The sequence below is a fragment of the Blennius ocellaris genome (assembly GCF_963422515.1).
Source record: "Blennius ocellaris genome assembly, chromosome: 3".
NCBI lineage: Eukaryota > Metazoa > Chordata > Actinopteri > Blenniiformes > Blenniidae > Blennius > Blennius ocellaris.
In genome coordinates, this window is record NC_137652.1 from 7,163,377 (window position 1) to 7,176,114 (window position 12,738).

The 12,738-nt window shown below is 43.6% G+C and overlaps 1 protein-coding gene across 1 annotated transcript in view; it reads left to right on the forward strand.

Moving 5' to 3' along the window:
- The window catches only part of lrba (LPS-responsive vesicle trafficking, beach and anchor containing), a gene marked incomplete at its 5' end in the record, with an annotated part of 187,605 nt that overhangs the window by 65,117 nt on the left and 109,750 nt on the right, over nt 1-12,738 (forward strand). The window contains 3 exons of the mRNA XM_080521001.1: nt 1,892-1,976; nt 2,262-2,395; nt 3,087-3,148. Coding sequence (XP_080377127.1) covers nt 1,892-1,976; nt 2,262-2,395; nt 3,087-3,148 — 281 coding nt within the window. The remainder of the gene's footprint in view (nt 1-1,891; nt 1,977-2,261; nt 2,396-3,086; nt 3,149-12,738) is intronic.

Sequence of the window (12,738 nt, forward strand, 5' to 3'; positions counted from 1 at the left end):
TAGCTGCAGGTATTAAAAGTGAGGGTAAGTCTCCTATACTGACTTATCCAGGAGAAGGTTGCAGGATCTCAGCTGACTATGACATCCCAACAGGTACACTCTGGACAGTCCACCACCAGACAAATGTACAGGGACAGACATTGACTCTAACCGGCAATTCAGAATCACTGCATGTTTTCAGAGTGTGGCGGAAAAATGTGCACATGCACAGGTATTTATTATCTTAACCTTGATTTATTCAGGGAGTCCGAGTGAGGCATGCTGTGTCACTTACAATAGAAACGGAAATGTGATTATTTAGTTACAAACACATGGAACAGCAGGAACAAAACAGAGAAGCTTTCTCCAATCAAGGTCGGCAGGTTTAGATCCTGCTCTAACTTGGGTAGAACATGTAAACTCAAAGCTCATGGCCTGGAAATGTTTGCTCTGAGGAGCGAGTGCCAACCACTGCACTCGTATGGCTATAGAGGATTTCCAAGCAGCTGAAATTAGGTTGTTTTGTTGTATGTGAATTAACCATAGAGCTCTTGAGACCCTTCACCGGTGCAGTAATTTCTAATCCAGCAGGGTTTAAGGTGAATGAATAGAAAAACATCTTTAATAGTACTTCTTTTGCTAGTTTATGAGCACCCTGACGTTGCTATTCATCAAATCGGTGGTGAAGATAAATTACAGATTTCTTGTGACTTCCCTGCTTGTGCGCGTGTGTATAAAATGCTAATATTTTTTCTTCAAGCAGTCTGTGTGTGTTTTAGAAAGACGTGTTTGACGCGAGCAGGGGGGCCTGTATATTTCAGGACATTTACTGTACAATCAGGCCGAGGAAGGGCGTGCATGCGCTTTGTATGCATGTGTGTCTTGTAAATACCGGTGAGCTTCAGCTGTGTACGGTGGGTGTCTGTGAGGAGTGTTGAGTAAATATGCTTTGTGAGCGTGCATGTTTTAGTAGGGCAGCGAGGGGTGGTGAACAGAGGCGAGGGGGACTAATGGAGATGTTCATTTACTCCTCTTTGTTTGAAGGAGCTACTTCAGCTCGAGAGGGATCCTCTCACCAGGCCCACATGGCGCTGTTTAACACCTTACATGCACACACACAGACATGCACACACGCATTCCAGCGCACATTACACTGTCTGTCATTCCTGATGAGTTATCCCCGCTCTGAGACTGTCCTGGCTGGAAAAACAAGTCCGCTGCAACACCAGAGGAATCCCCCTCCTCCATATTCAGCTGGGCATTAGCTTATTTATGAGTCACAGAGAAGTGAATTTACTGCCAGATCAATCACGTGGACCTTGTACCTCGTGCGCCTCCGTCTCCAGAATGAAGTCGTAAAGCACCTTTTAGCTGTATAATGAAACAGTCACAAAAACAGCCCAGAGGGGTAAATTGATATGTAATGACTTAATGAGAAAAAAATACCCAAAATAAAACAAACAATCCAACACAGGTGGAGCTCTGAAACTATTTATTACTCACAACAATATAGTAACATGCACAGGCTCAAATAGATATACAAACATAAATCCCTCTAAAAATGACTTTCATTGTTCAGCGTGAAGGCTTTCCTGGAAAAACTAAAAATCCATTCAATGGTGAAATGATAAAGAAGACACACACGACCCAAATTACATCATCCACTATCAAACTATAAAATTACACTTGTACCCCCACTTGCCCTATTCCACTATAAATCCCCTCATCCTATACATTTGAATGGAGACTATTGTATTATTTCATATGAGGCACGTTTCTACACAGGTTTATGGTGCAGCGCTGCTCATATGAATGTATTGCTCTGTGTGCGTGCGTGCAGGCGTGAGTGCGTGAGCCCCATTCTTGTCCAACATCCAGACTAATAACAGAGTTCTTTGGTTTCTCCCTGCAGCAGGCGGCCAGGTTCCAGCCAGCGCCAGCCTGCCATCTGTCCCCCCACTCTCCCCTGTGACCCAGAACACAGCCCCCAATATGAGGTGATTCATCTTCTTTTCTCTCTCTCTCTTGCTTTTTTTTCTCTCTCTCTCCCTCACACACATGCACTATCAGCTGTTAATGTGCATGAGCTTACAGGATCAGTTATTTATGCATATTCACCAGTTGTTACTTTGTCCTAATCCCGTTTCCCAATAAAACTGGATGCTTTTGTGATGACATTCTGAAACACATTGCATTTGGAGTGCTACATCATTCACTTGTATTCAAAAATCACTCCCTCTCTCTCTCTCTGTTTTTACAATGAGTTTTGGCTTTGCTTTCAGTATCTCGGAGCGCCTGGAGCATGCTCTGGAAAAGGCGGCTCCTCTGCTCAGGGAGATTTTCGTGGACTTTGCACCCTTTCTGTCCCGTACCTTGTTGGGCAGCCATGGACAAGAGCTCCTTATCGAGGGCACCAGTGAGTATCGTAGAAATGCGTCATACATTGCAGTTTTTGGAAAATCGATAATCCCCCAAACATCTTTGATGAAATGCAGCAGCATCTTTAACTTCAAGTTAATCCAATTCTGGGATGAGTATGCGTAGACTAAGAACTGGTAGTTCTACTGAAGGTTTCCAGGGGCCAGGTCAGAGGCCAGGCCACTAATAGCAGTGTTTGGGATGTCTGCTGCCACCAAACAAAATGGAAAGTTGATTGATAGCTGCAGGGGGGCCTGAAAGAAGGCAGAGGGAGGGTGTGTGTATGTGCATGCGTGCGTGTTTGTCTGAGTGCGATGGTGCATGTGTCACACGTAGAGCAACGGAAAAGACCACTCAGCCTTCTTTCCCAGCAGACTCTGGACACTCTGGTGGCCCCCTGCCCCCTAAAAGCCCAGGGCTTGCCATTAGGGATCAATGGGACATATGCTGGCCAAGTAAAGCCTGTAATACAAGGCACAAATATGTATTAGTTTACAGTAACATTATGTTGGCTCATTAGGTCCATTGATACTTTGTGCTCCCTTACAGATGGCACAAGGTTTGGTAATCCCCGTCGGTTTGTTCCCGTACCTGTTTTCACAATTCTCCGGGAAGCTTTTTGTGAAATAAAACACACACTGAATAACCTCGTTATTTGTACACTGACTGTTTGTGTCCCGTTTCTGCAGGCCTGGTGTGTATGAAGTCCAGCAGCTCCGTGGTGGAGCTCGTCATGCTTCTGTGTTCACAGGCGAGTCTGGCATCTTTATCTTTCCTTACCTCCTGTCTTCTGCGCTTCACCCAGTCTGATTTATCAGGCTCACCTTGAGTGCAGTAAATCCACGGAGCCTTATCTTTTTTTCCTGCCCCACCTTGTCTACCTTAGCACATTCACCCTCTTCTTTCGCGAGGGCAGTGAAACCAGAGAAAAAGGGCACCGTCCGCTACAAATATCGGTTTGAGGGTCAAGGGTGGCCGACCTGTCCGCGTCACCTTTGACCCGCGTGTGGCTGCTGTGGCCAGGGCCAAACTGATGAGGAGGGATAATGTAGATTTGATGGTGCTTTGCATTGATTATCCCTCTCCGCTCTGTTGTCTTGTGGGTATTTTGTTGCCAAGTTTATTTAGCTGCTGCCGGATTCATGAATACTAATTCAGGGATCATAAGCAGGCGTGGGCCGATCAATGATCGGGGTTGTCAATAGATCACTCCAGGATGGCTGTTTAGCATGAAGACACACAAAGCTACTGAAGGCCTTTCACTGCATGGAGACAGCAAAGCAATACGCTGGTAAATTTGCTTTTAATGCATATAGTGTGATGCACACAAGCAGCCAACAGATTTGCCCTCATATACACATCCAGTGACAAGGACAGCAGATAAAAGCTCCCCTCTGGTCCTGTCTGGCTGCATCTTTACCATTTAAAGCAGTTGTGGAAAAAAATGTGCATCTCCAATAATATAAAAGCGCATCTGATTAATGATACTTCTCTCACCACTGCACTTTGCTTTATCAGTGCTATTTTTTAAAGAAATAGCGCCTGTCACTTTTCCCCCCCTCCACCTTCTAACCCCTATATGTTGTTTGTTTCCCATTATTCACTTTGCCTCTTCTCCAAAAAGGTAATACAGTAAGATTACGCATCTGTTTGGATGTCAATGGTCGTGTATCGAATAGAATTGCGGTAGTGGGACTCGGGGGGGAGGGAGCCAGCCCTCATAATGTCCAGACACGAAGGAATTGCAGGAGTGAAAGGTAGATAGAAAACCAAAGAGAGAAGAGTGACAGGCTCTAATGCACCTATTTGTCATATCTGTCAGGGTGTTGTTTAATGCTAATCTAATCAAAGGCAGAATCTCTGTGATTGCTCCGCTGCACAGCTCATGCCTCGCTTCCGCGTTTGGTCCCTCGCCCAAGCTATTTCTTCCTTCCTCTAAGCTACAACTATCCCACCCATTCTCCCCACAGTGCGCGCGCACACACACACACACACACACACACACACACACACACACACACACACACACACACACACACACACACACACACACACACACACACACACACACACACACACACACACACACACACACACACACACACACACACACACACACACACACACACACACACACTCATTCAGCCAAAGGACCAGGGATTGGCCATCATAGTGTTGATTGCTTCAATAAATCATCCAACCAAATTCTCTCACAGCTAATGCAAATGTAATTTTATTGTTGTGCAAAAGAAGGGGGGGGGGGGGGCAGGGGGGATAGAGAGCAATACGCTGCGCCTCACTGGGGAAAAGAGGAAAACGGGGACAGACTTTCCTCTGGGCGAAATTACAATGTATAATTATTTGTGTGTTTGTTCTCCTTGTGGGGCAGTGAGAGTGAGCCACTGCCGTGATTGATGACGTTATTTAGCCAAGTTTGTCGGGCCCTCTAGCACAGGAAGTGCCCAATCCCCTCACAGGAAGTGCCTCCATGGCCATCTTGTGACTTTTCTCATCCCTGCTTTCAAGCCAACTGGTGTGGGTGGGAGTAGCTGGGGATGATTTTGATTGATCCCTTCACCCCCCCCCCCCCCCCCCCCCCCCCTTTCACCCCCACACCCTCATCAGAATTGTGATGCGATACCATCTCTGTGAAATTTTAATTAATTTCCCGGGCTTTGAGATTGAGTGGAGCCAGGGTGAAGGGTCAGGAGGCGAGGGACCGCAGAGCAGTTTTTAATCAGCGATTCGATGAAAGTTGCATTGGCGGCCACATCAGCTCGGCATTGAGGAGGGGATTGTAAACCGCTGTTTGATAGTGCCCCTCTTCCAAATAAGTACAACAGTGCTCCCAATTAAAGGATCATTTTGATCAGACATTAACTGTTGGGGTGGCATGCTGCCTTGTTCTCGTCTGTAATATTGATTCTCACAGACTGCTGAATATACAAAGTGAGGATTAATGATCATAAACTAAAGTTGTAACAGAGTACCACTTAAGATAGGGGGAAAAAAAAGAAAAGGCTGACCATTAGCTGCTACTGCACCTGGTGTTTTTAATTCACGATAGTGTGTCTTTTAGGACTCCAAGCAACATTTTGTTCCAATTATTATCAAATATATTGCTTAGTGATTAATTATTTATCTGACAATCAGTCTACAAATGGCCATAATGGTGAAAAACAGTTGTTTGTTTCTCTTCAGTATCAGTAATGGGCACTGCAGATAAGGCACTGTCAGTCAGTCACAATCACGAATGTATGAACCCAATATAAAAGCCTAACTTCAACCTTAATTGGGCAGCTTACAGATTCACTGTTGGGTTGGTTCAAATATTTATATTTACACAGATAAGTAATGGACATAATTGGCCTAAAAGATCATTGAATCAGTTTTGTATAGAACGCATGCTCTGAATCCTTTAAAAGTTGTGAAAGAAAAATAAATAAAAACTATGGGAAATGTTTTTTTTTCCCAAGGATAACTCTTTAAACTTAATTTTTTGTTTGTTTGAAATCATTTTTCCCAAATATGTTTTACATTTCTTGTTTATCCATCTGCTCTTGGATTTATTTTTATTTTTTATGCGATTTTAGCAAAACTGACTACAAACATTGGTAGATGGGAGAGAAAAAAATGGTGAGCTTAATCACAAGGCATCATAATGCTATTTGATTATCGTTTTTATACCGCAGAAATGTTGCATATTCACACAGGCCAAAGAAATACTCCAGTTCCACTCTCCGTCTGAAGCTTGTTTTCTCCCATCTTTGTAATATTTACGACCGATGGTTTGTCTCCTCTTCCAAGTAGCTTCCACCTAAAACATCTGATTAATAAGTAATGCAGCATGACAAGAGAAAGAGCTTTTCCTCGCGCTCGCTGCCGCCTGTCCGCAGCTTTGAGAAATCATCTCGTTGGATACTGGACCGTCTGCGACTAGTAGAGACCCATAAATCTTCTCAGTAGCTGCATTTGTGTCCTGTAGATCAGCCATTATTGTCCGGCCCCTCTGTCAGCCCATCCATCCTTCTGCCATTTATCAGAAATGCATCCTGTACATGGAGTGGAAGGAAAAGAGAGAGACGGTGGTGTGGAGTGGAGGGCCGCTGGTTTCATGATGATCGCGTCCAGATAGTACAGTCTCGTATCTTTTTCATTTTTATCAGCAGAATACTCTCTTTCCAAAGTCAATTTTGTTTTGTTTCTTTTTTTAGTTTATCTTCAGTCTTCTGTCCAGACCTCTCACAAAAACAAACTTAATAGTGTGGAGTTTTTGGTTTGTTTTGGTGCTGGATAAGCTTCATATGTACAACCCGTTAAGCCATAAATTAAAAATCCTATGGGAGTGATAGTTATTTCTCTGCTCTTTTCATTCAGTATCCACTAAGTCATCTGATTTATTGTTTTCTAAAGGGTTTTTTCTAACCCTAACTCCAAACTGTTCCCCCTGTAAAAATGACTATATGCATGAAAGTACAGACGAGGACTGATGACAAACCCCAATCAGTATTTGTGTGTATGTGCTAATTTTAACTTTATAAACAATTGATTAACAACAGAAGATATCATAAATCCTAAAGTTATTTGTTACCTGTTCTGCATTTTTGACTTAACTGAACAAAATCTGTTTAGTGTTACATCTATATTACCCAGATTTTCACGTATGCTGTCCCGTCTGCCACTGCACCGATCTTCATCTGTGATTTGAGGCAAACAGTTGCGTCGTGGCCACCAGTGCAGATAATCCTTTCATTGTAATTCAATAACATCAATGTTAACCCGCTAATCCACTGACTGCACTTTATCATAGTTTCCCAGCCCGTCCCACCAAAGTTAACCTGTTTAACAGATGGGCACCTCTCTCCCAGTCAGCGGGGAGAAAGACATTGACTTCCCAAACACTTGGCTCCTCCTGACCCTTAACCTCCTGACCCCCAGGTTAGAAGAAGAGAGCGACGGAGGCGTCGAAGTTTAAACCCCTGCAGTCAGGGAACAGGTCTGGAGCGTCCGGACGTCAGACGCCATGCTCTGCACGATCAATAACAGAATCTGAGAAACGAGGGAACCAGTTGTGTAGCTTCTAGAGTCCCAAAGAAAGGAAGGGAAAAAAAAAAAACCACGTGAAAGTTAGATTATACACATTTTCTTTTGTATATTTTATTGTTTTCATAGGGTTGCCTGTTTTTAAAACTATGCAGCTGAAAGTGGGTTCTTGCACTTGTATCGGCCATGTTTCTTCTTCTCTCTCATATGTGATGGATCAAACAAAGAGTATGTTGGAGGAACCTCTTGGGGAGCTGGAAGACAGTGAGAGGAGTTACGGAGAATACCAAGAAACCAAGGGACAAAAATACTTTCTCAGTCATTTTCCTCGCGGTCGGCCCTGCACCCCGTCGAGCAGTTAAACAGGCATGCAAGGTTCAAGATCAGTGAAAATCAAAGTGTTATTTTTCCCTCCCCTCCAAGCTTGCTCTCACCCTGTGCTCTGCGCCGGCGCCCCCTTTACAGCCACGCCACGAGTCGCAGCGTCCCTGCCATCACTCTCGAATTCAGAGGATAATAGTATGCTGCATATTCCCTGAAAGTATTCTGTCCTGCGAGACACAGAGAAAACACAGTAACACCAACTGGCACTTAATTCTGTGGACTCCCTGTCGTTGCCAACTATGCAACCAGAGAGAAGGGGGGGGGGGGGGGGGAGCGGTGTGTTTGAGGAGCTTAGGGTCAAGGGGGGGCTTCCTGACAGGAAGTGAAGTCTAGCAGGGAGGAGAAAAATCAGACAGGAGCCTCCTAAAAATACTGAGTGGCTTTTAATTTGGCTATCGGCCATCTTCACTGTGAGCATCAAGTGGCACCAACGGTTATTTATACGCAACATATAATTGTTTCCAATGAATGAATTTCCCTGACGGAGCCCCCCGCTCCTGACAAGCACCGTTAATGTAATGTTTTCCTACCTGACAGCTCCCTCGTTATGAGGCCGTGGAATGTGTTCCTCCGTTTCTCCCCCTGCTATCCTCTCTCAGCCATCCCGCTGATAAAATCATGTCCTGGCGTCTTTGCTGGGATTTTGGAGTGGAAACTTGCTTCTCCTCATTTTTAACCTTGTAAAACAGAGGTTGAAATCTTGGACATGATTTACCTTTTTAATGGGATACTTTAGCCTAGTTATTCCCAGTCCTGTGGCAGAGGCCAAATCCAGGATTTGGAGCTGCATGAAGTCATTTTGCCAACGATTGTTCACAGGAGTTCCCATTGCATTGATGCAAGTGTCGGAAGATGTTCATGCAGATGTGCGAGGCAGCTTTATTTTTATAGTGCACTTCTTGCACAAGGCAACTTAATGTGCTTCACAAGTATTAAAGGAGAGAGTTGTGAAGACACCTACCTTTGCATAGAGCTGAGCTCTTGCATGATGAGGTTTCTAGATCTGCTGCTGTAAACTATTGTTATATTTTGATAATTGTTTGTACTACCTGTGCAAGGTAACTTTATTTGTATTGTACATTTCATCAACCAGGCCATATGTAGTGTTTTCATTTGGCAGACATGAACAAAGATGCATGCAGAATCACAACAAATGAGAATTACAGAAAAAACCCAAAGCATCAAAGATAAAGTGCATCATAGATGATTGCTTTACCGTAAAATCAAACAGAAAGTTCTTCAACCATTTGTTAAAAATGCTCCAAGTTGGAGCAGTCCCACAGTTTTTGTTCCACATTTCTAGTGAACAAAAACTAAAAGCAGATTAAACATGTTTTGATGTAAATGTGGGGATAGAAAGCCAGCTGGATCCAGACAAGCTGAGAAGTCTGGATGGTTTGTAACTGAACTGAAAGTCAGAGATGAGCATTGGGCCAAAATCACTGAGAGCAAGCTGTGGATAGTTTAGGACCCCTGCATTGGGCCACAGATTGCGACTTTATTATCTCACCAAACATTTCCTACGACACCACAGAGCATTGTTTCAGTAGAGGTTGGGGAAATAAATTGCCTAAGCAAGTGTGCTTTTATCAACTCGTGCTTGGATATTAAATATTGTTAATGGTGTAACTCTCAGCTCACTATGCTCAAAGACGGGGGACGCGTGGACACTCGCATTCACACATATGGAAAATTTAGAGTTACTGATTAGCCTTAAATGCATGTTTTGGGATTGCGGAAATCAGGTAACCCAAAAAACACCCAAGCACAGGGAGCAAATGGAAACTTCACACATGTAGTATGGCGTAACCCCCCTCCACCCCCCCAAAACAAGAAGGAAACAAAAAACAAAAAACAAGCACGATTTGATTTCTATCAAAACAAACTGGGCTCTTTACGCCAGTAAACTCCAGTCTGTGTCGGCGCTTAAATATCCGCCTGAGACGATAAAACTCTTTTTGCGTACGTTTTCAAGTGAAACGGTGGAAAACCTTCTACGTGCTCTACTGCCCCGAGCATCCATCAGAATTGAGCTGGTGACGATTTTATTTCAACATCTGTTTAGTGTGAAGCTGAAACAGCTGCCTACAGTGTTAAACTATTCTTATTCTTTCTCCATCGTAAAAATCCACTGACTGTTCAACAGAAGGATCCACATATCATATTGAAAGTGAGAAAATGATAATGGGTTATTAATAAGATCATGTTTGCCCACAAACATCTTTGTATACGTTTATGCACCCACAGTCGGTGTCCTTACAAGTTTTTGGTTTGTGTGTTTGGGGATCCGGGAGCTTTAGGTCCAGTTTTCTCAGGGTTAAGTGTCGCATTGCGATTCTCTAAAGCTCATGGCGACCCAGGCAGTGTAAATATTTGGACATCAGTGGATATTTCTTCAGTTGTGAATTTAAACGCACAAACGCCAATATGGGAGTCTGCTTTTCTTTCAGCAGATACCATCTGTACACGCACATGTGGAGTGTTGAGTAGATGCAGGTGTTAAGTTACTCATAAATGCAACAGCATGGATAAATAACGACACCGCTTCCATATTAATCAGTTCAAAGCAGCATCGTGATAAGTAACATATTTGTTGTAATTATCATTTCGTCCCAGTTATCGTGCACACATGGGCTCTTTTTTTAAATCGACCGTCCTCATTTTCTCTTTAATGCTAATCACATGCACAGATTTCAACTATAATTATCAAAGCCATGTTACTGATGAGTTGGTGGGCAAAGCAGCTGTGTGTTATCGGTGAAGGATTTGTATGCATTTGATGAGCATGTGCATCTTGGACTCCATCTTTTGTCGTCTTGCAGCCCCACTCTGTTCATTTTGTAGCTTCCCTGTTACACATATACAGAAACTCGGGGAGATTTCACGCTTCAAAAAGAACCCCCTCAAAAAAAATCAGTAGCTCTTGGGCTCTTTAATTTGGCTCCTGCCGCCCTGCCACATTTGACATGAGGATTTATGATTTTCTGGTCTGATCTAAAGATGTATTCCCATAGCCTTTCAAATCAACAAATACTTGTGATTATGAGTGATGCCACTGAAAAGCACCTTTGACTTATTTATTATTTCGAGGGAACCAAGCCGGTTCGGTCTTCGGTGTTGGAAAATGTTTCCCTTGTGTTGTGGCGAGTCTGATGTTTGAAAGGCGATTTTGCTCAGGAGGTCTGCGTTTTCTCACCAGCGGTAGTGGTAAATTTAGATGTTGATTATGGATAATCAGCTGTAATGACGGAAGCGCATGGCATGTGTGTTCAGACTCAAAGCCATCGTTAGGGAGCACAGACCAAACAGAGTTGTCTTCAGAATCAGACACTTGGACGAAGTGAATAAAGCTTTTCAATTATTTGTATTCATGCATGTGAAAAACAAAATGTCGCTCAGAGCAACTATTGAATATTTACAAAAATGTTTGTTCCTTTACTTGTTTTGTACTTTTCAGTGTGAATCTAAGAAGAGTTGGCTCTCTCGCTCTCTCTCTCTCTCTCTCTCTGTCTCTGTCTCTCTCTCTCTCTCTCTCGCTCGCTCTCTCAGAAGGTCAGGTTAAGGGTGAGAGGTCACAAATGGCTGGTTGTATCCACTCATCAGGAGCGTTGTGGTCACGGCCCCTATCGCAACCATAAAAGCTGTGACACTGCTGACCAGGGCAGCCAAAATCCAATATTCTATCACTGACCTGTCCCTGTTTCCTTTTTGTCACCAGGAGAGATGTCCCTCAGATCAGGGTCATTGCTTTTTTAATTCAACTACGAGAACCATTTCTTAGCCCATAATGACACCATTAGTCTTGCGACCACCTTTGTCTGTGTCCACAAAGTGCCAATGGCTCCAACGGTTTTCATCAAATGTAATTTAGAAGCGAAGCCCGTCCCAGTTGCCAATTATCTGCAGTCTTTATTTCTCTTGTATAACTTTATAGTTTCAGATTCATTTGCTGAGGCATGGAAATCTTACAATATTCAAAGAAATAAGAGAACCGTCTCTTCGCTGGTTTCTCTGCTTCTCCACAGCATGCAGCATTATTTACAGACTTGCTTCCTGCTGAGTTTATTTGAAAACCAGCTTTTGTAGCCCGGCCTGGTTTAGAGTATCCCGTCCGCCACAGGCTAGCACTCATGGTTAATGTCCTTCATCTGCAGTCTGAGCTTCAACTCAAGGCCCCAAGGCTACTCTCCTCAGCCTCTGCCAAATACGAGGCCTCAGCCACAAACCCCTCTGCCAATACTCATCTACAAAATGCTATTTCCACTCTGGAGCCCGGACTCTTATTCCCTCTGTGCCCTCTTTATTTGGAATGTATTGTAAACACGGTCAATGCCAATATGGTCCTGTTGGACAAAAAGCGGTTATGAATTGAGTGTACGGTTGTTTGCTGTATGACGTGGGGTTGGTTATGGAGTGATGGTGCGCAGACACGTCAAGAGAATGGCTCACTTCGCTTGCCCTGTGATTGCTTTTGATGGTTATGGACTTGTGCTAAAAAGGGTAGAGCTGTAGGTTTTTGAGAAATGTCTCGCATGGACAAATACATTTGGATGTGGATTAGAAATTCTTGTAAATTGATCTTTCCTTCCTCAGTGTAGCACTGATATCCTGCTCCCTCTGGGCTCTTGGGGTTTACTGAAAAGCTACCCTCTACATAAACACCCAGTTTCCTCTATCAGCTCAAGTGTGATGACAGCCCAGTTTAAAACATTCGAACTTGTATACACTGCATGTTTGTCAAGTCAACGCTGTCTTCACTTGGGTCTGTCAATTTCAGTGACCTTCAGTTCATCACCTCTGAAATTATTATTGTCATATGATGGCGCTACTTTGAGCTCATTCTTTAATTCATATTTTTCAAAGAGTAGTTTTGGTCTCCTAAGATTTTTGTGTGTGTGCATATTTCCCTTCTCC